This window comes from Marmota monax, unplaced genomic scaffold, assembly GCF_021218885.2.
Source record: "Marmota monax isolate L192 unplaced genomic scaffold, Marmota_monax_Labrador192_F-V1.1 WCK01_AAM20220418_F8-fsc00038, whole genome shotgun sequence".
NCBI classification, from domain to species: domain Eukaryota; kingdom Metazoa; phylum Chordata; class Mammalia; order Rodentia; family Sciuridae; genus Marmota; species Marmota monax.
In genome coordinates, this window is record NW_026692498.1 from 13,027,693 (window position 1) to 13,052,706 (window position 25,014).

A 25,014-nucleotide genomic window follows, 5' to 3' on the forward strand; every position below is an offset into this window, starting at 1 on the left:
CATTCCAAATTTTCCCCCCTAAGTCTTACTCATCCTTCAGAAACCAAAGTGATATTTCCTCTCTGCCTCAGACCTGGCTTTCATTTATAAGTCAATATAACAATCTGCCAGGTTTTGGGAGTTTAACAATCTGACTGGACTGATCCATAGCAAGGTATGAGTCACAGATCTACTTCAGCCTTCTATGATTAATTTGTATCAAAAACAAATTCACTAACTTACATAATTATCCAGTTGCTGAAATTACTTATTTTGAAATTGTTGAGAGCCACAGCCAAGGGGCCCCAGTAAACTTCCAGCTGCCGGCTGATGATTGGCTCACAGCGGCCCCAGCAACATCTAGCTGATTGGCTCCTCTGCAGTGATGCTCATTGGGCTGTTTCCCTGCCCTTTCAGACCATGGAGCTGCTCATTGGGGGACTTTTTTGGCTCCGCCCATGTGACCCAGCCAATCTGCCTCAAGAGCAGGAGGATTGTGGGAGGTGGAGAGAGGCTTGTGTTGGAGAGAGAGGCTTGTGGGAAGCCGGTGGTGGCAGTTGGGGCTCTGAGGGTTTTTCCTGAGAGGCTGTTTTGTTTGGCGTGTGTGGTTCTAAAAATAAAGTTAGTTTCTTTTGACAAGTGGCTCCTGATTGTGCCCAGCCAGACTGCGGCATAAAATCATATCAAATATAAACATTAAATGTTGTGGAGTTTTTGTTTGTTTTTTTTTTATGGAGAGATGAGGGTTGGTTAATCACTGGTTACCCCCAAAGCCAATTCTGATAGCATTTTTTATTTAAAAAAAATGTATCTACATCTGTCTGGATTTTTAGAAAGAATGTAAATTTCAAAGTTTTTGTTTGTTTGTTTTTAAACTGTAGTATCCACAGGAGTCCAGCTACATATAGGGCAGAGTGGCAAGGCAGGGCCAAAAGAGTCCATTATTAGGTCTGAGCTGTTCCTGAGATGCTGTGACCCGTGCAGCTTCCACAAGGGATTGAGTAGGGGCAACAGGAGATGGAGAAAAACACAAAAACCAGAGACAAAGAAAACACAGAGACATTTTAAAGCAAAGCTGGGACGAGGTGGGACGCTGCACACTGATGGAGAAACAGTGACCCAGAACTATCTCTGCAAATTTATTACATAGGGTCTCATAATCAGGCAGTTGAACTCTAGGGGCACTGTAAGTTGTTCAAGGCTTGTGAGCTATCAAGAGGTTTCTTTGTGAACTAAAAAGTTAGCAGAGCTAGAAACATTTTTTTTCAACTATCCTGTTGCTCCCAGGAAGCCCATTGTACAGGAACGACTGATAATAGTGCCAGGCCAGAGCCCAGTGTCAAGGTGTTAACATCCTCGCCTTTGGGGCAAGGAAGGTCTCCCAGGCTTGGCTTTTGCTGACACTGCAGGATCAGCCTATGACCCAGGGCTCATCTGCTCTTCACACTGAGGAGTATTTTTTTTTTTTTTTTAGACCAGGGATTCTGATACGGTAATACAATTTCTGATTATAAAGTGCTTATAATAAGTAGTGCCTGGCGTGTGTTCTTTCCTTCATCTGAAACTCCCTATGGCTTCTTTGTCAGGGTCACCCCTACTCACTCTCCAGTCCTCTCTGTAATGGCTCCTTCTCCCAGGAACCCTCCTGATTTGTGATCTGACCCCTAAGACAGCAGTGGTACAAACTCAAGGCCTGGACTCATGAACAGACTCCCAGGAAACACCTTACCCAACACCAGGGAGTGTGAGACAAGCCGCACAGCAAACACCATTTCCATAGCGGTGGTCCCTGGTCCCTGGGACTCAGTCCCTTGGATTCCCTTTTCTGCATTGCAGTGATGGAAGCTGGCCTAGGACAGCCGATTGTTTGGGTTTTCACCTTTCGCACATGGCTAGTCACTGACTCCCTTCTTTGGTGTACCTGTGAGTCCTACATCCATAAATACAAGGAGTACTTAGGGCAGACAGGCCATACAGAGGAGGTGTGTTCTACGGATATTTTTTATTGAATTCCTTCATTCATCTTCCAGATCACAGGTTCAGTCAGTCAGGTTTCACAAACCATTCTGGTTCCCAGAGGTGAGAACTGGCCCTGGATTTCCAGCTATGTGTTTTACTGATAACCCTTGATTCTCGGAACACACTTATCAAGAAGAGTGAAAGACTGACCCCTGCCTCAGATTCTAAGTACTTCAAGAGCACGGTTATGTCTTTCAACTTTGCCTCCATGTTAGAGGGTTCCTACCGCATCTTCAATGTTCAGTGAACACTTGTGAGTGAAGAAAGCTGTTGGGTGATTTCTGCTTCAACTTTAAAGGAGAGTTTGGCCATGATGGCTAAGTAGCTTCATTGTCTAAACAAATGGAACTTATTTCCCTGGGGAGCAGATCCATTGGTGGCACCCACATGAGGCCACAGAGAAACCAGACCTCTCCAGAGATCTGCAGGATTTTTCATTGTCTCCCAGCACAGAGAGGTAGAATGGAATATTCTTCTGATGTATATATGTATGTATGTATATATATATATATATATATATATATATATATATATATATATTTACCATATGATTTATTTTTATTTTTTTAGTCATACATGACAGCAGAATGTATTTTGACATATAATACATACATGGAATGTACATACATCAATCATAATGTCCATTCTATTCTGCTTCCCTTCCTATCCCCCCTACTCCTCCTTCCTCTCCCATCCTTTCTCTCTATCCAATCTAATGTGATACACTTCTTTTTTTCTTTTTCTCCTCACAACATCATACATGTATTCTGTATAACAATGAGGTCTCCTTCCATCTTCCATGCAACTCCCCTTCTCCCTCTTTTTCCCTCCCACTTCTCTTCCCTATTTAGTGGTAGTCTTCTTCTCATGCTCTTCCTCCCTATCCCATTTTGAGTCACCCCTCTTATATCAGAGAAGACATTCGGCATTTGTTTTTTAGGGATTGGCTAACTTCACGTAGCATAATCTGCTCTAATGCCATCCCTTTGCCTGCAAATGCCATGATCTTGTTATTTTTTAGTGCTGAGTAATATCCATTGTGTATAAATGCCACATTTTTTAAATCCATTCATCTATTGAAGGGCATCTAGGTTGGTTCCACATTCTAGCTATTGTGAATTGTGCTGCTATAAACATTGACGTGGCTGTGTCCCTGTAGTATGCTCTTTTTAGGTCTTTTGGGTATAGTCCTAGAAGGGGAATAGCTGGGTCAAATGGTGGTTCCATTCCCAGAGTTTCAAGGAATCTCCATACTGCTTTCCAAATTGGCTGCATCAATTTGCAGTCCCACCAGCAATGTATGAGTGTACCTTTTTCCCCACATCCTCACCGGACTTATTGTTGTTTGACTTCATAATGGCTGCCATTCTTATGGAGTGAGATGGTATCTTAGAGTAGTTTTAATTTGCATTTCTCTGACTGCTAGAGATGGTGAGCATTTTTTCGTGTATTTGTTGATCGATTGTATATCCTCTTCTGAGAAGTTTCTGTTCAAGTCCTTGGCCCATTTGTTGATTGGGTTATTTGATTTTTTGTTGTTTAACTTTTTGAGTTCTTTGTATACTCTAGAGATTAGAGCTCTATCTGATGTTTGAGGGGTAAAAATTTGTTCCCAGGATGTAGGCTCCCTATTCACCTCACATAATATTTCTCTTGCTGAGAAAAAAACTTTTTAGTTTGAATTTGTCCCATTTGTTGATTCTTGGTTTTAACTCTTGTGCTATAGGTGTCTTATTAAGAAATTTGGGGCCTTCCCCCACATGATGAAGATTAGGGCCAACTTTATCTTCTATTAGACGCAGAGTCTCTGGTCTGATTCCTAGCTCCTTGATCCATTTTGAGTTGACTTTTGTGCATGGTGAGAGAAAGGGATTCAATTTCATTTTGTTGCATATGGATTTCCAGTTCTCCCAGCACCATTTGTTGAAAATGCTATTCTTTCTCCATTGCATGTTTTTGCACCTTTGTCTAATATGAGGTAGTTGTAATTTTGTGGATTTGTCTCTGTGTCCTCTATTCTGTACCATTGGTCTACCCGCCTATTTTGGTACCAGTACCATGCTGTTTTTGTTACTATTGCTCTATAGTATAATTTAATATCTGGAATTGCGATACCACCAATTTCACTCTTCCTGCTTAGAATTACTTTAGCTATTCTGGGTCTCTTATTTTTCCAGATGAATTTCATGATTGCTTTTTCTATTCCTGCAAGGAATGTCATTGGGATTTTGATGGGAATTGTATTGAATCTGTAAAGTGCTTTTGGTAATATGGCCATCTTAATCATATTAATTCTGCCAATCCATGAGCAAGGTAAATCCTTCCATCCTCTAAGGTCTTCTATTTCTCTCTTTAGGGTTCTGTAGTTTTCATTGTGTAGGTCCTTTACCTCTTTTGTTAGGTTGATTCCCAGGTATTTTTTTTTTTTTGAGGATATTGTGAATGGAGAAGTTGTCCTCATTTCCATTTCAGAGAATTTGTCACTGATATGTAGGAATGCCTTTGATTTATTGGTACTGATTTTATATCCTGCCACTTTGCTGAATTCATTTACTAGTTCTAGAAGTTTCTTGGTTGAACTTTTTGGGTCTGCTAGGTATAGGATCATGTCATCAGCAAATAGTGCTAATTTAAGTTCTTCTTTTCCTATATTTATGCCTTTAATTTCTTTAGTCTGTCTAATTGCTCTGACCAGTGTTTCAAGAACTATGTTGAATAGAAATGGTGAGAGAGGGCATCCCTGTCTTGTTCCAGATTTTAAAGGGAATGCCTTCAATTTTTCTCCATTTAGAATGATGCTGGCCTGAGGCTTAGCATATATAGCTTTTACCATGTTGAGGTAATTTCCTGTTATCCCTAATTTTTCTAGAGTTTTGAACATAAAGCAATGCTGTATTTTGTCAAATGCTTTTTCAGCATCTATCGAGATGATCATATGGTTCTTATCTTTAAGTCTATTGATGTGGTGAGTTACATTTAATGATTTCCATATATTGAACCAGCCTTGCATCCCAGGGATGAATCCCACTTGGTTATGGTGCACTATCTTTTTGTTATGTTTTTGTATCCGATTTGCCAGAATTTTATTGAGGATTTTTGCATCTGTATTCATTAGGGATATTGGTCTGAAGTTTTCTTTCTTTGAAGTGTCTTTATCTGGTTTTGGAATCAGGGTGATGTTGGCCTCATAGAATGAATTTGGAAGTACTCCCTCTTTTTCTATCTCCTGAAATAGATTGAAGAGTAATGGTATTATTTCTTCTTTAAAGTTCTTGTAAAACTCTGCTGTATGTCTGTCCTGTCCTGGGCTTTTCTTGGTTGGTAGTCTTTTTATGGCTTCTTCTATTTCCTCACTTGATATTGGTCTGTTTAGGTTGTTTATATCATCCTGACTAAATCTGGGTAGCTCATATGCCTTAAGGAATTTATCGATGTCTTCACTATCCTCTATTTTATTAGAGTATAGGGTTTCAAAATAATTTCTAATTATCTTCTGTATTTCTGAAGTGTCTGTTGCGATGTTGCCTTTTTCATCCCGTAAACTAGTAATTTGGGTTCTCTCTCTTCTTCTCTTTGTTAGCGTGGCTAGTGGTCTATCAATCTTATTTATTTTTTCAAAGAACCAACTTTTAGTTTTGTCAATTTTTTTCGATTGTTTCAGTTTCATTGATTTCAGCTCTGATTTTAATTATTTCTTGCCTTCTACTGTATTTGCTGCTAATTTGTTCTTCTTTTTCTAAGGCTTCGAGGTGTAGTGTGAGGTCATTTATTTGTTGGCTTTTCCTTCTTTTAAGGAATGAACTTCATGAAATGAATTTTCCTCTTAGTACCTCTTTCATAGTGTCCCAGAGATGTCGATATGTTGTGTCTGAATTTTCATTTACCTCTAAGAATTTTTTAATTTCCTCTTTGACGTCTTCTGTAACCCTTTGTTCATTCAGTAGCATATTGTTTATTCTCTATGTGATGTAGGATTTTTTCTTTCTTATTTTATTATTGATTTCCAATTTCATTCCATTATGATCAGATAAAATGCATGATAGTATCTCTACTCCTTTGTATTTGCTAAAATTTGCCCTGTGACATAATATATGGACTATTTTTGAGAAGGATCCATGTGCTGCTGAGAAAAAAGTTTATCCGCTTGATGTTGGATGGTATATTCTGTATATGTCAATTAAGTCTAAGATATGAATTGTATTATTGAGCTCTATGGTTTCTTTATTCAACTTTTGTTTGGAAGATCTGTCCAGTGGTGAGAGAGGTGTGTTAAAATCTCCCATGATTATTGTGTTGTGGTTTATTTGACTCTTGAACTTGAGAAGTGTTTGTTTGATGAACTTAGCTGCACCATTGTTTGGGGCATATATATTAATGATCATCAAGTCTTGTTGGTGTATGGTTCCCTTGAGCAGTATGTAGTGTCCTTGTTTATCCCTTTTGATTAACTTTGGCTTGAAGTCTATTTTATTTGATACAAGTATGGATACCCCTGCTTGCTTCCGAGGTCCATATGAGTGGTATGATTTTTCCCAACCTTTCACCTTCAGTCTATGTATGTCTTTTCCTATCAGATGAGTCTCCTGTAGGCAGCATATTGTTGGATCTTTTTTTTTAATCCAGTCTACTAGCCTATGTCTTTTGATTGGTGCATTTAAGCCATTAACATTTAGGGTTACTATTGAGATATGGTTTGTACTTCCAGCCATATTTGGTTATTTATGTTACTTAACATGATTTGTTTTTCCTCTATGATTAGTTTTTCCTTTACTGTCCTACCTCCCGCTGTTGGTTTTCATCGTTATTTTTCATTTCCTCTTCCTGTAATGTTTTGCCAAGGATGTTTTGAAGAGCTGGTTTTCTAGCTGCAAATTCTTTTAACTTTTGTTTATCGTGGAATATTTTTATTTCATCTTCAATCCTGAAGCTTAATTTCACTGGATACACGATTTTTGGTTGGAACCCATTTTCTTTCAGCATTTGAAATATGTTGTTCCAGGATCTTCTAGCTTTCAGAGTCTGTGTTGAAAGATCAGCAGTTATCCTGATTGGTTTACCCCTAAATGTAATGTGCTTCCTTTCTCTTGTGGCTTTTAAGATTCTCTCCTTATTCTGTGTGTTGAGCATCTTCATTATTATGTGTCTTGGTGTGGATCTCTTATGATTTTGTACATTCGGCATCCTGTAAGCTTCTAGTATTTGGGTTTCTTATTCAATCTTTAAGTCTGAGAAGTTTTCTAGTATTATTTCATTGAAGAGATTGCTCATTCCTTTGGTTTGGACCTCTATACCCTCTTGTATCCCAATAACTCTTAAGTTTGGTCTCTTTATGTTATCCCATATTTCTTGGATGTTCTGCTCATGATTTCTTAACATTCTCGCTGAGCTGTCTGGGTTCTTTTCAAGTTGAAAAACTTTGTCTTTGTTGTCTGATGTTCTATCTTCTAAGTGTTCTACTCTGCTGGTAATACTCTCATTTGAGTTTTTAATTTGTTTATTGTTTCCTGCATTTCCAGGATTTCTGTTTTTTTTTTATATCCTCTATATCCCTGTAGAGTTGATCTTTTGCTTCTTAGATTTGTTTATGTAATTCATTGTCAAAGTGATCTTTTATTGTCTGAATTTGCAGTCCAATGTCTTCCTTGAGACTCCAGATCATCTGAAGCATGTATATCCTGAACTCTTTGTCTGACATTCCATCTGCTGCATATATTACTTCTTCTAATGTTGAATTGACCTGCATTGTTTGTGGTCCTTTCTTTCCTTGTCTTTTCATACTGCTCACGTTTCTTTCTAGCTTTGTGAAACTGTTGTGTTAATGGTTTCCCCCTTATATATTTATATTGTTCTTGTATAGCTCCAAAATCCCTATTTTGCAGAGAAAGACAGTGTTAACAGTTCCCAATATCAACAGTACGTCATCTAAGAACAAGTTTTCATTATTAATACATTTATAGTTAGAATCTAAGTCTACAGATATTGGTTTCAATTATTATTTAAAAATATAGTCATTAGTTTCATAAAAGGCATACCATATCTGGTGGCTTATAGAAAACTCAATATCAGACGAAGGATGTTATACTTAGAGGGAAAGGAGTGAGGGTATGAGGTTAAACTAACTTAGCAACTTTGGAGAACTCTAACCAATAGACTGGTAATTTATGGAAGAATGTATAGACTCAACCTCCTATCTGTATTTAGATAGTTACCCTATGTATAGATAGTAAAAGTTAGGGGGTTGAAAGTGGGATAGAGGGAGTAAGAATGAAGAAAAAAATAACAAGGAAGAAAAGAGAAAAAAGAGAGAAGGAAAAAGAAAGTAAGAAAGAAATAAGGAAAAAAATGGGGGGAAGGTGGGGCATATGCAATTCCTCTATATTATATTATTTTGGTGATTCGGTTGTTCATGCACAGTTCTTGGTTTCACATATGTTGAGGTTGTGAAAGAGAGAGAAGAAAAGAGAGAAAAAAAGAGTCTCTCAGAACTCTGTTTTCCTGTCTTCCAGTAGGTGGCATTGTCTATTCCTAGCTTGAGCCTCTGTATTCAGGGTGGTGGGTATAGCCAGTGTGAAAGGACTTGAGCTTCCACCTGTATCCTCCCTACTCTAGTCTCTGAGTTGAAAACCAGGTGCCTGTACAGTTGTTGTTTTGTGTCGATAGCTACACCCCCCAAAAGCTTGTGGGAAATATTTTGAGTTATTGCAGCTAAGGGTGGGGGAGTTGGAAACCAGGTACCTGGATCAGCCGCAGAACTGTGCTGGTAGCCATGCCCTCTTTGATGGATTTTAAGGGTTGATGGGCTTCCTCCGGACTAGTGCGGGGCGGGGGTCTAGCTTCCTCCTCCGGTCTGGTCTCTGACATAGATATTTTGTGAAATATCCCAACAGCGGTCTCAGTTTGCCGTTGCTTCTCTATCTATGTATGTAGGCCATTCCCACTTCACAACTGGGGTCCATGGTGACCCAGGTGACTGGGCCCCCTTCTGGGCCTTGCAGACAGAATGCTATCAAGGTTTGTATGCAGTGCTGGATGTAATGTAGGCTCTTCTCATTCTGTCCTATGTCCCAGCTGTCATCTACCAGTGTAGAACAAGAGACATCCAGTTGGGAAAACTTAAAGTTGGGATCCTGTCAGTGGAAACAAAACCCAAACCCAGACTTTCATATCCATTCCTATAATTTACGGATACCAACATGTTCCAGAACTCCCAGACCTCTTCTCACTCCAAAACTGATTCACGTGAATTACAAAAATATACAAGGAAGAACAATCTTAATAAAGAACTAAAAAAAAAAAAGCACAAAGCCCTCCAAATAACCCAATTAATAAATGGGCAAAAGAACTAAGACCTTCTCAAAAGAAGAAACACACTAGGACAACAAATATGTGAAAAAATATTCAATATCTCTAGCAATCAGGGAAATGCAAATTAAAACTACATTGAGATTTCATCTCACTCCCATCAGAGTGGTAATGATCAAGAATTGGCGAGATAAGCATTGGCAAGAATGTGGGGGAAAAGGTACACTCACACAGTGTTGTTGGGACTGGAAACAAGTGCAACCACTCAGGAAAGCAGTAAAGAGATTTCTCTAAAAACTAGGACTGGAACCACCATATTATCTAGCTATCCCACTCCTCAGAATATATTCAAAATATGGATCTAAAATTAGCATACTACAGGGACACAGTCATATCAGTGTTTATAGTAGCACATTCACAACAGCCATCAAAGGTGCCCTTCAAATGATGAATGGATTAAGAAAATGTGACACACACACACACACACACACCAATGGAGTATTACTCAGCCATAAAGAAGAATGACATAATGACATTTGCCAGTAAATGGATGGAATTGGAGAACTATTATGCTAAGTGAAAAAATCCCAACTCAGAAAATCAAAGGTCAAAGGTCAAATGCTTGAGTATGTGGAAGCTAGTCTAAAGTAAAGGGAAGTGGGGTGCCGTGGCACCTGCCTATAATCCCAACAGCTCAAGAGGCTGAGGCAAGAGGATTATGAGTTCAAAGACAGCCTCAGCCACTTACTGGGGACCTAAGCAACTAAGTGAGACCCTGTCTCTAAATAAATATAAAAAAAAGGCTGGGGATGAGGCTCAATGGTTAAGCGTTCCTACGTTCAATCCCTAGAACCAAAAAGAAAGAAATGAATTTACCACAGTGAATCTCATCATCAGGTACACCCACAAGACACAAAAACAAATAAACAAACAGGCAAATTGGAAAACAATAGCAGAAAGTAGAGTAGAGAAAAAGGAATGGAGTGGTGGGGAGGGAAGAGGGGAGAGAAAGGAAATACAGGATACTGAATCAGACCTAAGTAGAGTCGGTGCTTTTATAATTATGTCAAAATAAATCCTACTGTTACCTGGAACTAAAAGGATCAATTTTTAAAAAGTCACTAAAGAAAACATGTTTTTGTGCCTCTCTGACTCATCCTCTGGGTGGCTGCCCTCACAGCAGCCTCCAGGCTTACTCTTGGTGGAGGCGTTGAGCTCCAGATGTCTTAAAATAGAGGAGTAAGTTAGAGTAGTTCACCTTTCACTGACTTTGAAAATGCAATGGCTTTTATCCCCTCCCCCAAGTTTTCTTGTCGTCCTGGGAAGAAAGATGAAAGAGCAGCTCGGCCATTGATGGACACTGCTCTCCATTTCTGCTGCTCCTGCCTGACTCACAACTCAATGCAAATTTTGGTTCTTCTTGGGCTTGGGCTGAGTTTAGCTGGAGCACTCGCTACACCACAAATTGCTGTTCTGCTGCCCAGCCCTCAGGGTTTCTGAGAATTTGCACTTCTAATAAGCTCCCAGGGAAAGCTGGCCGTGGCTGATTGGGGACCCACTTTGAGAACCACTGTCACTGCCTCCGACTTGGTACCTTGGATCTGGAGCATCTGTTTCTACTTAATGACCCCACAATGTTTCAGGACTTCCTGTAATTCTTGAGGCTCTTTGGAGAATATACTGTACACATTGGTATATGGATCCGTGTCCTCAGTCATCTCCTGAATGGGATGGCAGAAGGTTACAGCATATCATTCCTTGTGCTTTTTCTTCATCTCTCTCTTATTGAAATCTAGACGCCCAGAATCAGCGTAGAGCTTAAGCAAGATGCTTTAATGGATACAAGCATTAATGAGACACTGCATTTCCCCAAAGCTACAGAACATCAGCCTGTTAGAATAGTACTACTTAATTCAGAGCCCAAAGCCTGCAAAATGGAATAAAATAATTGGAACTATTTTGTAGCACTCTGGGAAGTTTGGTGTGGTGTTATTTTTATGAACTTGAAAAAAAAAAGCACTTGTAATCTCATTCTAGTAATCCACAAATTTCATGGAAAGATGAATATCTGTTCCTAAGGAGAAATAACCATAGGTATGAGTTTTAGCAGTGAACATATTCTATTATAAATTATATTGTTAAAGACTGAGACATAAAACTGTGTAACTAGGCTGGGTGTGGTGGCTCGGGCCTGAAATCCCAGAGACTAACCAGGCTGAGGCAGGAGGATCGTGAGTTCAAACCCAGCCTCAGCAACTTAGTGAGGTCCTGGGAAACTCAGTGAGACCCTGTCTCTAATAAAATATTTTAAAAAGGCTAAAGACTGAGGGTTGGGGATGTGGCTTGGGAGTTAAGCAACCCTGGATTCAATCCCTGGTACCAAAAAAAAAAAATTGTGTCACTAACTTTGAAGAAACCATCAAGAAAATGAGAATTCCTGTATAAATACAGTTTCCTGAATGTGGCCCAACCAAAAGTTCATATTCAATATAATAGATATTCTAAAAGATAATTTAAAAAGAACAAAACAGGAGGAAAATTAAAAACAATATCAGCAATGAAAAGCATACGATACAGTCCATAAGAAAGGAGACAGAGGAAGGAATACAAGAATTATAATAGAGGGTTACATGCTTGTTAGGAAAGATGCTACCCTTTGCTTTGACCTTCAAAGAAATAGAAAACCCCAGCAGAAAAGATTGGAAATTAAATTAAAAGTTTTACCATTTAAAATGTGGCCAGAATCAAACTAATTCTTCTTTAAATTATACCTATACCAAAAATAAACACATAATTTTTGTTCTAGACCATGGTAACAGATGGAAAAATCCCTAACCCCAAATCTGGTAAAGAAACAACAAAAATATTTATTGATCATTTTCAATGTACAAATTATGAATAAAATGTCTAATAGTGTGTTAAAAGAATAATAACTGTGAACACATAAAGTTTACTTTAGGAAGGCAAGAATGCTTTAGATTAAAAGATCTCTCAGTATAATAAATTCAAGAGGAAAAAGTTACATAAGTCTACACATTGCCAAAAAGAAAAAAAAATCAAATAATGTAAAATTCAGTATTTATTTTAAATGTGAGCCCCAAGAAAATGGGGGTAGTGAGAAAAGAAACATTTGGAAGAAATAAGCATATTTTCAAATATAAGTTATTATGTCTGTTTCATTCAAATCAAGAATGAGAGGATGATAAAGCCATTACTATTGTTACTAGGTATTCTAATTTGTTTGATTGTACATTGTGCAATATGGCAAGAAATTGAACAGCTGAAACAGATATTAGGAAAAAAGTAACAAATTATCTTTGTTTATAAATTATGGTATTATGTGCTCAGAAAATCCAGGAGGTCCCGACAAAAAACAGCAACCCACACAAGCAGGATTTGAAAGAGTCATGTGGCATATTTGGAAAAAAAAAACTAAAAATAGAAGTCAAGAGCAAAATAATAATAGTCTGAAAGAGAAAGCTAATTTAATAGTATTAACAAATAGCACAAAATACCTATGGGTAATTGAATGGAGAGCCACGTGGATGGCCCAAGAAGAACACTAAAATTTTACTAAATGGCATATAACACGAACTGAGAAAATTTAGATAATACCATGTTTCTACACGAAAAGATTTAGTACCCCACAAATATCAGTCCTTCCACAATTGTTCAAGAAAGCTAATCCAATTCAAATCCAATTGCCACAGGTAGTTGGTGGGTAGCTGGAAAAATTAAATTCTATGAAAATTAAGTCTCCTTAATGATTCAGGAGACTGAGGAAGGAGGATCACAAGTCTGGGGCTAGATTCAGCAACTTAGCGAGACCCTGTCTTAAAGTAAAAAATAAAAAGGGCTGGGGATGAAGTTCAGTGGTAAAACACCCCTGGGTTCAATCTCTAATATGAAAAAAGAAAAGAAAATTAAAAAAATATGCATGTCAAAATATCCATTAATAAAATAAAATAATGATAAATTGGGAAAAAAATTGTACTGTGTCTCATTCATGCTAGTATCCCTAATACCTAAAACACTCTTACATAATTTTAAGAATGACACAAATCATGTAGAACACAAGAATGGGATCCTAATTAGAATAAGCTATACTCCATGTATGTATGTATAATATGTCAAAATACATTCTATATATAACTGTCATGTATATCTAAGAGAACAACAACAACAACAGAATGGCACAAAAACCCAGTATAAAAATTGTCAAAGGATATGAACAAACAGTTGTACAATAAGACACCATTTATCATCCATGAGTTTAGTGTAAGTTAACATTTAGTGCTGAGGATGATGGGGGTTGGGGGAAAGTTTCTTCCATTTACTTCTAATGGAAATAAAATGTGCAGCAATATTTTGGGAAAGTAATCTGACAGTGATTACTAGAACTTTGGAAAAAAAAGTGTTCTTTATTTTTATAATGCCCCTTATGGAAATCAATCAGGTGAGAAAATTTTCCAGGTGTGAAGACTTGTAAATAGGGTGTTCATTGAAACATTGCTTGTAGAGGCAAGAGCTGTGAGCACTTCAAAACCAACAATGGGAGACTGGTTCCATCATTACAGTGCATTTACTGCAATACTATATAGTTTTAAAAAGAATCCATTAGTGCTTCATTGATGGGCCAGGAGTGATGTCTATAGTGGGTAAAAGGAAAAATAAAAAGTTATAAAAGAAGAAGTAGCAAATACTCTCATGTGCATTATTATGATCGAGGACACTTCAAGGGTGTGGGAAAGGAGACAAAAGGTTATTAACTTTTTAGAACAAAGCTGGAGTTTTTCACTTGCATTATCAGTGCATATTACTTTTGAGATTAAAACTTCATAAAGAAAAAAATTAAATATTTTCTAGTTAAATTTTCCTGCATTGCACTCTTAAAAGTTTTTATTCAAAAGTGAATGGATATTTGTTTATTTATTTATTTTTATTCTATTTTTCATTCGATCAGAATGGCAAGCATCAATAATATAAATAACAAGAAATGTTGGTGAGGAAAGGGGGGGGGCGGGAAGGAACTCTCACACTATGTTATATATGTATGTATGGCATGTAAATTAGTACAGCCACTAGGGAAATCAGTGTGGAAGTTCCTACAAAGCTGAAACCAGAACTATCATACGATCCAGCTATACCACTCCTAAGTATCTATCCAAAAGAATTAAAGTCAGCATATTTTAGAGACACATGCATACCCATACTTATTGCAGCACGATGCACAATAGCCAAGTTGGGGAATCAACATAGTTGACTGTCAATTGATGAATGTATGAAGAAAATGTGGCATTTGTACATGGTGGAATTTTATTCAGCCATAAAGAAGAATGAAATTATGTCATTTACAGGAAAATGGATGGAACTGGGGAACATAATGTCAAATAAAATAAGTCATAATTTTCAGTGAAATAAATCAGACTTAGAAAAATAACAATTTTTTTTCTCATATGTAGTAGCTACAAGGAAAAATGAGGAAAAAATAGAAGGACTTCATGAAATTAGAAGAGAGATCAGTAGACTGGAGGAAGGTGATCCAGGGCAGAGGAAAACAGGATGGGGGAGGTATTGAGAGAGTGAAAGTGATTAAATTATGTTTTTATCTATGCACAAGTATACCACAATGAAACTCAACATCATGTGTGATGAATATGCTCCAATGAAAAATAAAACATCAAAATAAAAAAAAAATGAATTGACTTTTAATACTAAAAGGGTCATGGTATACTATGGAAATAGGTTAGGTAAAAGAATCTCATAGTAAGTTGCATTATTTCACAATCTTTCCATATTCTTGTCATATATATGTATGTATATATATGTGTGCATGTATATATATATATATATATATATATATATATATATACACACACACACACACACACACACAATGGCCTCTCTATATTTTTATTTATTGATTTAATAATATAGTCTTGTTCAATACAATTAAAATATGAATTCATGAGTTTGATACTATAATTACATTGCTCAAATACACATAATAATTATAAAGTTACAGAAATAGAAAAATACTTGATCATCTACAATTATTTAGTATACCAAACTTTGAAGAAATTAGACCTGGAACTTAATAAACTATGTGTTAATCAAACTCAAATTGTCAGGAAGCCAGGATCAAATGAACGTCTTTAGGGAAAATGTCTAGAAGGAAGACACAGTGGGTCTGGGCTGGCCTGGTTGCTGACCTCTACACTCCTTAATTCCTCAAGTTAGGGCCACTTTATTACTTTCTGCACCACAGTCTTCACCCGATTTGTAAACTAGTCTTGACCTGGATTAGGTTATTCCTATTTGGGGACTTGGCTTGTACACCTGCAGTGAAGCAGGGCTGGCCCTGTAGCTTTAGCTCACCACTAGATGTCCATGGATTTAGGGAAGTTAGCTTTTAAACTTGTTGGAAAATTTTATATATTGTTTTCTTTATTTTCTGTTGTGAATCATCCATGATTCAACTGAGTTGCTTAAGTTGGTTAAGTTGGTTAAGTTGGAGGTAAGTAAGAGATGTCAGTTTGCATTTCAGCTTAGTCATACCTTCGTGTGACTTCAGCCAATAACGACGGCAAGTGATATTTAAAATTATATGCCATGTTCTAAATCTTTGATATAAAGTATCTAATTTAACATTTAAATAATACCATAAAAAGACAGTGAGAATTATTCCCACTTTACAGGTGATAACCGAGGCTCAGAGAAGTGTCTATGGCCACATAGCTAATAAAATGGGCAGAGTCCATCTAATTTGAATTCAGGTTAGACAGTACTTTAGAGTGTGGTCTTCAAAGCTGCATCACTCAATATTTCTCAGTGTAGTTTTATCCTTTCTAAATCTGAGGTCTTAATGCTCACTTCCTGAAGTTTCTCTGAGGATGACATTCACTAACAGGGAAAGTGCTTCCACAAAGTTGATGAAAAGTTATCATCAGCCCCTTCTCTCTTGAGAGGCAATTTTTATTAATAGATATCAGCCCTGGTTTTTGGTTCTAAGTCACTCTTCTGATATCATTCTAGAATAGCCTCCTTTCAACCTTCACGGCTCCCCTGCCCTCTCAATGTGCCCTTTAATCTGCCAGTGCCAGCCTTTTCCTCCTTCTTCTCCTCTTTCATTCTTGCTTAGGGGATGCAGAGCCCATCTGAGGTACCAGGTTCTGAAGGAGTGTCTTCAAAGTATCCTGAGTTTTCTTTGGCTGTACATGCATGCCTTGTGAGTCTGGACGAAGGAAGTTCCTCATGCCCTTTGGAGCTGAGTGGTTCCACCCCCCTGGTCTGTGTGCCCAGCTGTTTCTGAGGTCTGATAATGACTGTCTGATACTCTCTGGCCAGGACCCCACCAGCACCTCCATGTTGAAGGGATTTCCGTGGTTGATGTAATACAAGGAGCCATACACCTGAAGGAGGAGCAGAAGGGACTCGGAGAGGTTGGGAAGGTTGCCCTGGCATCCTCAGAGATGGGGTCCTGAATGTGATAAAGAAGAGAGAAACGAAGGCCCAGAGAGGGTAGCAGGAAGAGTTCAGATGGTCATTAGATGAGTGGTCTCTTCAGGACCATTTGGATGAGAGTAAAGCTACCAGCAAACAGGAAGGACTTGCAGGTGTCCTTGTGGCATGAATACCTCTGTGCACTAACCTCTCTGGGCACTTACTCTGTTCTTAGCATTGACATTGCATGGATTTATTTAGTGCTCACACAAACTTCAAGAGGTAGGTGATAACATAATCCTATTTTTTTAAAAAATTTTATTTGTGAAAACATGGAGGCAGGCGGCGAGGCAGCGCTCTCTTCATCTCCTCAGCTGAGTGGACAGAGAGAGACCTCAGAACATTTGGATTCTGCCTGCTGAGAAACTCCCAGCAAAATTCGGCTGAAGTGAGACCTAGGTGGGGAGTTTGGGCTCCTCAGAGGCAGCAGCTTGCTCAGACATGGGCGAATCTTGGCCACCCAGCACAGCATGGAGGTGCTTGCTGACTGTCTGTCAGCTGGAGGCAGACCGAGGTGTTTCGGCATTGCCAGAGACCGCAAGTGGCCAAGAGACAGACGGAGGTGCTTGGCACTGCCAGAGACTGCGAGCGGCAGAGAAACAAAGAGTTGGACCCTTTGAAGAGGTTGCTAACCAAGCCTCCATGTGACGGCGGACCGAGAACTGAGGCCAGGACAGACCAGAGACAGACCAGACCCACCCCTCCCATCGGATACCCTGGCAAGGGAGTCCACCACAGCAGAGAGCTGATGTCACCAGAGTTCGGCAGTGGTCGGGATCCCTTCCCAGCAAAATCAGCTTCAACAGGTGTGTGACTCCCACCCCACCAGATACATACAGCTGGGAAATCTCAATAATCTATCCCCAGATCTCTGAGGGCATGATTGTAGGAGCCCAGGGAAACAGAGGGGACACCTGACCTCCTACTCCCCCTACCACCAGCAGCGACAGCCGAGGCTTTTTCTACCAGCTCCCGGGGGCATGGCTACTGAAAGGGACCAGGCAAAATAAGGTGACGGCCCCCAGATCATGGACTTCACAACCCTGGGGTCCGGGTGAATGGCAAACAGAGAGAGTGCTCAGTTGTTCCCAGGGGGCTGCAAGTGTAACTACATCTGTGGAGAACGTCACCAGTGAGTGGGGCCTGGCTGGCAGGAGAAGGGGGTGGAGGGGCTGGAGACTGGAAACAGCCCTGGGCGACCAGGATTGGAGAGCCGCCTAGTAGGGGAAGAAGAGCCACCGCACAGGGATTGTTTCCTGCATATTGAGGGCAGAAGCTCGGCTTGGAGGGCACAGCTCCACCTACTGGAAGAGAAGAAAATAGAACTCTAAGACTGCATTTATTCTTTTAAAAAAAAAAATTAACTTTTCTTATTTTCTCTTTTCAATTTTTATTTTTCTTACCATTTTTATTCTACCTATTTTTTCCTCCCTCTTTCTCCTTAAGGACTTCTTCCTTCCCCTTCCCCTACCTTTCATCCCAAGCATTATGACTTTCATTATGTGTAATTTTCTAAATGCAAATAGGTGAATGTTTGGAGGCTGTATATAGTGCTCCTAAGTCCCTAGCCACCACCAAATACCCTGGTCCATTTGCCTGTTAATATCCCCCTTCAGTAGAGCAATTTTCCAAGGTAGCTAAGACATACCAACCGCCATACCATCTCAGCACCCTACCTAAACATAAAGACCAAACCGCAGATCGGTATATGCCTTCAGAATCCATATGCCTTTTATGAAATGAATGAATTTGCTTTAAATTACAATAAAGCCCAACATCTCTAGACATAGTCTCCTATCTCAAAGGAGAGATCCCAAAGATATACAAAACCATAACAAATTTATAGGAGAAAACAGAAACACAGCAGTCAAACAGAGCTGGAAAGTAATGTGAGCACCATGAAAAAACAAGGGAAAAAAGGATTATAAACAATGCAGGACAGCTTAAATTTACAGGAGAACCTAGAGGCATCAGAAAAATGGTCAGATAAAGAACTCAAGGCATACCTGACTCAAATGGAATGGAATCTTAAAGAAGTCATTAGACAGAAAATCCAAACAATGAAAGAATACTTTGAAAATGAATTACATAAACAGATTCAAGAAGCAAAAAATCAACTCTACCAGGAGATAGAGATTTTTAAAAAAATCAAACAATAATCCTAGAAATGCAGGAAACCATAATCCAAATCAAAAACTCAAATGAGAGTATTACAAGTAGGCTAGATCAAGTAGAAGTCAGAACATCAGATAATGAAGACAAATTATATCAATTCTAAAAGAGTCTAGTCAACACAGAAAGGCTGGTAAGAAACCACAAGCAAAACATCCAAGAGATATGGGATGTCATAAAAAAAACAAACTTAAGAGTCATTGGGATAGAGGAAGGTATAGAGGTCCAAACCAAAGGAATGAGCAACTGTTGAATGAAATAATTTTAGAAAACTTTCCAGACATGAAAAATGGAATGGATTGCCAAATCCTGGAAGCCTACAGGACCCCAAACATACAAAACCATAATAGACCAACTCCAAGACACATTATTATGAAGATATCCAACATACAGAACAAGGAGAGAATATTAAAAGCTACACGAGAAAGGAGGCAGATTACATTCAGGGGTAAACCAATTAGGTTAATGGCTGATTTTTCATCACAAACGCTGAAAGCGAGAAGATCCTGGAACAACGTATTTAAAACCCTGAAAAATAATGGATTCCAACCAAGAATATTGTATCCAGCAAAATTAAGCTTTAGGTTTGACAATGAAATTAAAATCTTTCATGATAAACAAAAGTTAAAAGAATTCACAGCCAGAAAAGCAGCACTGCAAAGCATTTTGGGCAAAACATTACAAGAAGAGGAAATGAAAAACAACATCCAAAACCAACAGTGTGAAGTAACTCAGTAAAGGGGGAAAAATAATCAAAGAGGGAAAACAAAACAAACAAATAAATAAATAAACAAACATGTCTGGAAGTACAAACCATATATCAATAGTAACTCTAAATGTTAATGGCTTAAACTCACCAATTAAATGTCATATGCTAGTAACCTGGATTAAAAAACAGATCCAACAATATGCTGCCTTCAGGAGACTCATCCGATAGGAAAACACATACAGGCTGAAGGTGAAAGGTTGGGAAAAATCTTACCACTCACATGGTCCTCGGAAGCAAGCAGGAGTGGCCATACTCATATCGAATAAAATCAACTTCAAACCTAAGTTAATCAAAAGGGATAAAGAAGGACACTATATACTGTTAAAGGGAACCAACAAGATATAATAATTATCAATATTTATGCACCAAACAATGGCGTAGCTATGTTCATAAAACAAACTCTCCTCAAGTTCAAGAGACAAATAGACCACAACACAATAATTATGGGTGACTTCAACACACCTCTCTCACCATTGGACAGATATTTCAAACAAAAGTTGAATAAGAAAACATAGAACTCAATAACATAATCAATAACCTAAACTTAACCAACATATATAGAATATATCAACCATCATCAAGCGAATATACTTTTTTCTCAGCAGCACATGGATCCTTCTCAAAAATAGACCATGTATTATGCCATAGGGCAACTCTTAGAAATTATAAAGGAGTGGAGATAATACCATGCAGCCTATCCGATCATAATGGAATGAAACTGGAAATCAACAATAAAAGAAGGAAGGAAAAATCCTGCATCACTTGGAGAATTAATATGTTACTGAATGAACAATGGGTTACAGAAGACATAAAGGAGAAAATCAAAAAATTCTTAGAGATAAATGAAAACACAGACACAACATATCGGAATCTATGGGACACAATGAAAGCAGTTTTAAGAGGAAAATTTATTGCTTGGAGTTCATTCTGCAAAAAAAGAAAAAACAACAAATAAATGATCTCACACTTCATCTCAAAACCCTAGAAAAAGAAGAGCGAAACAACAGCAAATGTAGTAGAAGATAAGAAATAATTAAAATCAGAGCTGAAATCAATGAAATTGAAACAAAAGAAACAATTGAAAAAATTGACAAAACTAAAAGTTGGTTCTTTGAAAAAATAAATAAGATCGACAGACCCTTAGCCAGGCTAACGAAGAGAAGAAGAGAGAGAACTCAAATTACCAGCATACGGGATGAAAAAGGCAATATCACAACAGACACCACAGAAATACAGAAGATAATCAGAAATTATTTTGAATCCTTATACTCCAATAAAATAGAGGATAGTGAAGACATCTATAAATTTCTTAAGTCATATGATTTACCCAGATTGAGTCAGGAGGATACACAAAACTTAAACAGACCAATATCAAAGGAGGAAATAGAAGAAGCCATCAAAAGACTACCAACCAAGAAAAGCCCAGGACCGGATGGGTATACAGCAGAGTTTACAAAACCTTTAAAGAAGAACTAATGCCAATACTTTTCAAGCTATTTCAGGAAATAGAAAAAGAGGGAGCTCTTCCGAATTCATTCTATGAGGCCAACATCACCCTGATTCCAAAACCAGACAAAGACACTTCAAAGAAAGAAAACTACAGACCAATATCTCTAATGAACATAGATGCAAAAATCCTCAATAAAATTCTGGCAAATTGGATTCAAAAACATGTCAAAAAGATTGTGCACCATGATCAAGTAGGATTCATACCTGGGATTCAAGGCTGGTTCAACATACGGAAATCAATAAATGTTATTCACCACATCAACAGACTTAAAGATAAGAACCATATGATCATCTCCAAAGATGCAGAGAAAGCATTCGACAAAATACAGTATCCCTTTATGTTCAAAACACTAGAAAAATTAGGGATAACAGGAACTTATCTCAACATTGTCAAAGCTATCTATGCTAAGCCTCAGGCAAACATCATTCTAAACAGGGAAAAATTGAAGGCATTCCCTCTAAAATCTGGAACAAGACAGGGATGCCCTCTCTCATCACTTCTATTCAACATAGTTCTCGAAACACTGACCAGAGCAATTAGACAGACGAAAGAAATTAAAGGCATAAAGATAGGAAAAGAGGAACTTAAATTAGCACTGTTTGCAAATGACATGATCCTATACCTAGCATACCCAAAAGGTTCTACCCAGAAACTTCTAGAGCTAGTAAATGAATTCAGCAAAGTGGCAGGATATAAAATCAACACACATTAATCAAAGGCATTCCTGTATATCAGTGACAAATCCTCTGAAATGGAAATGAGGACAACCACTCCATTCACAATATCCTCAAAAAAAAAAAATGAAATACTTAGGAATCAAGCTAACAAAAGAGGTGAAGGACCTATACAATGACAACTACAGAACCCTAAAGAGAGAAGTAGAAGAAGACCTTAGAAGATGGAAAGATATACCTCGTTCATGGATAGGCAGAACTAACAGCATCAAAATGGCGATATTACCAAAAGTACTCTACAGGTTTAATGAAATGCCAATCAAAATACCAACGGTATTTCTCACAGAAATACAAAAAGCAATCATGAAATTCATCTGGAAAAATAGGAGACCCAGAATAGCAAAAGCAATCCTAAGCTGGAAGAGTGAAACAGGCGGTATAGAGTTACCAGATTTTAAACTATATTACAGAGCAATAGTAACAAAAACAGCATGGTACTGGTACCAAAACAGGCAGGTAGACAAATGGAACAGAAATAGAGGACACAGAAACCAATCCACAAAATTACAACTACCTTATATTAGACAAGGGTGATAAAAGCATGCAATGGAGAAAGGATAGCATTTTCAACAAATGGTGCTGGGAGAACTGGAAAGCCATATGCAACAAAATGAAATTGAATTCCTGTCTCTCACCATGCACAAAAGTTAACTCAAAATGGATTAAGGAGCTTGATATCAAATCAGAGACTCTGCATCTGATAGAAGAAAAAGTTGGCTCTAATCTCCACCTCGTGGGGTCAGGCTCCAAATTCCTTAATAGGACACCTGTAGCTCAAAAGTTAAAATCAAGAATCAACAAATGGGACTTACTCAAACTAAAAAGTTTTTTCTTAGCAAGAGAAACAATAAGAGAGGTAAATAGGGAGCCTACATCCTGGGAACAAATTTTTACCCCTCACACTTCAGATAGAGCCCTAATCTCCAGAGTATACAAGAACTCAAAAAATTAAACAATAAGAAAACAAATAATCCAATCAACAAATGGGCCAAGGATCTGAACAGACACTTCTCAGAGGAGGATATACAATCAATCAACAGATACATGAAAAAATGCTCACCATCTCTAGCAGTCAGAGAAATGCAAATTAAAACCACTCTTAGGTACCATCTCACCCCAGTGAGAAAGGCAGCAAGTATGAAGTCAAATAACAACAAGTGCTGGCTAGGATGTGGGGAAAAGGGTACACTTGTGCATTGCTGGTGGGACTGCAAACTGGTGCGACCAATTTGGAAATCAGTATGGAGATTCCTTGGAAAGCTGGGAATGGAACCACCATTCGACCCAGCTATTCCCCTTCTCAGACTATTCCCAAAAGACCTAAAAAGAGCATACTACAGGGAAACAGTGTCATCAATGTTCATAGCAGCACAATTCACAATAGCTAGACTGTGGAACCAAACTATATGCCCTTCAATAGATGAATGGATTAAAAAAATGTGGCATATATACACAATGGAATATTACTCAGCACTAAAAAACAACAAAATCATGGCATTTGCAGGGAAATGGATGGCATTAGATCAGATTATGCTAAGTGAAGTCAGCCAATCCCTTAAAAACAAATGCTGAATGTCTTCTTTGATATAAGGGGGGCAACTCAAAACAGAGCAGGGAGGAAGAACATGAGAAGATTACCATCAAACAGGGACGAGAGGTTGGAGGGAATGGGAGAGAGGGGGAATTGCACGGAAGAGGGAAGGAGACCCGCATTGTTATACAAAAATACATATAAGAGGATGTGAGGTGAAGGGGAGGAAAAAAAATAAGAGAGAGTGAGAGAAATGAGTTATGGTAGATGGGGTAGAGGGAGGGGAGGGGAGGGGAGGGAAAGGGAGGGGAGGGGTATAGGAAGGGGATAGGAAGGGCAGCAGAATACAACAGACACTAGTTTGGCAGTATGTATAAATGTGGCTGTATAATCAATGTGATTCTGCAAACTGTACACGGGGGAATAATAAGAATTCATACCCCATTTGAAACAATGTATGATATATGATATGTCAAGATCAATGTAATGTTTTGAGCAACTAATAAATTTCTGATGTTTAAAAAATTATTTGTTTTAGTTAGTTATACATAACAGTAGAATGCACTTACATACTTTGATATACGTAGATGGGATATAATTTCTCATTTTTCTGGGTATACATATTGTAGAATCACATTGGTCAGACAGTCACATACATACATATACACAGTAAATATATTCCTATTTCACAGATGAAGAAACCAAGGCACACAAAGGAAAGAAACCTGCTTAAAGTTGCCCAACTAGAAAGTGGCAGACTTGGCATGCATACCCATTTAGCTTGGCTCCAAAACCTATGCTGTTAACTCCATTCTCTAGAGCAGCTGCTCTAGATGGGCCTCCTTCACCCCAACTCCATCCTCATTTGTAGATAACCTTCTTCAGAAAGTCAGGGAGGGAAGAAAAGAATTATGAGTCTACTGTTTTCTCACCCTCAACACCCTTATACCCATGTCCTTGACCTTCTGCTGCTCCCTCACCTTCAGGGATTCAGGGATGCTCCCAGACAAGGATTTGTAGAGGGTCAGCAGCTCCTGGGAACACTGAAGCAGCAACATTTCGTGGGGTGCTTCTGTCCTTGTGCCCTTCAAAAAGAAACTCTGAAAAGATAAGTCAAGGGAGAGTTTTAAGGGAGCAAATGAATTTAAAATGCATTTTATACATATATATTTAAGCAATTCTCCTGAGGTAGACACTGTTAGAATCATCCTCATTGCGAAGACACCAAAGCTCAGAGAGAACAAGTAACTTTTTCAGATTGTACTAGAAATGAATACCACCATGGTGTCTTGTTACTATAATTCTATAGCATAATTTGAAAATGGGGAGTGTGATGCCTTCAGCCTTATTCTTATTGTTCAGAATTGCTGTGCTGTTCTGGATCTTTTATTCTTCCTTGTGATTTTTTTTTGTTTTTCCTAATTCTGTCAGAAATGCCATTGATATTTTGATGAGGATCCCATTAAACATGTAGATCATTTTTGGAAAAATGGCC

The 25,014-nt window shown here is 38.2% G+C and overlaps 1 protein-coding gene across 1 annotated transcript; it reads right to left on the minus strand.

The window, feature by feature from the left end:
* Positions 1-2,347: 2,347 nt before the first annotated feature.
* Positions 2,348-24,612, minus strand: Glyatl1 (glycine-N-acyltransferase like 1). The gene is given in 7 exon segments (XM_046444529.1): positions 2,348-2,486; positions 8,866-9,125; positions 10,566-10,618; positions 10,895-11,021; positions 16,582-16,638; positions 16,641-16,712; positions 24,500-24,612. Coding segments are annotated over 7 exon segments (786 nt in total). The 5' UTR covers positions 24,578-24,612.
* Positions 24,613-25,014: the final 402 nt, after the last annotated feature.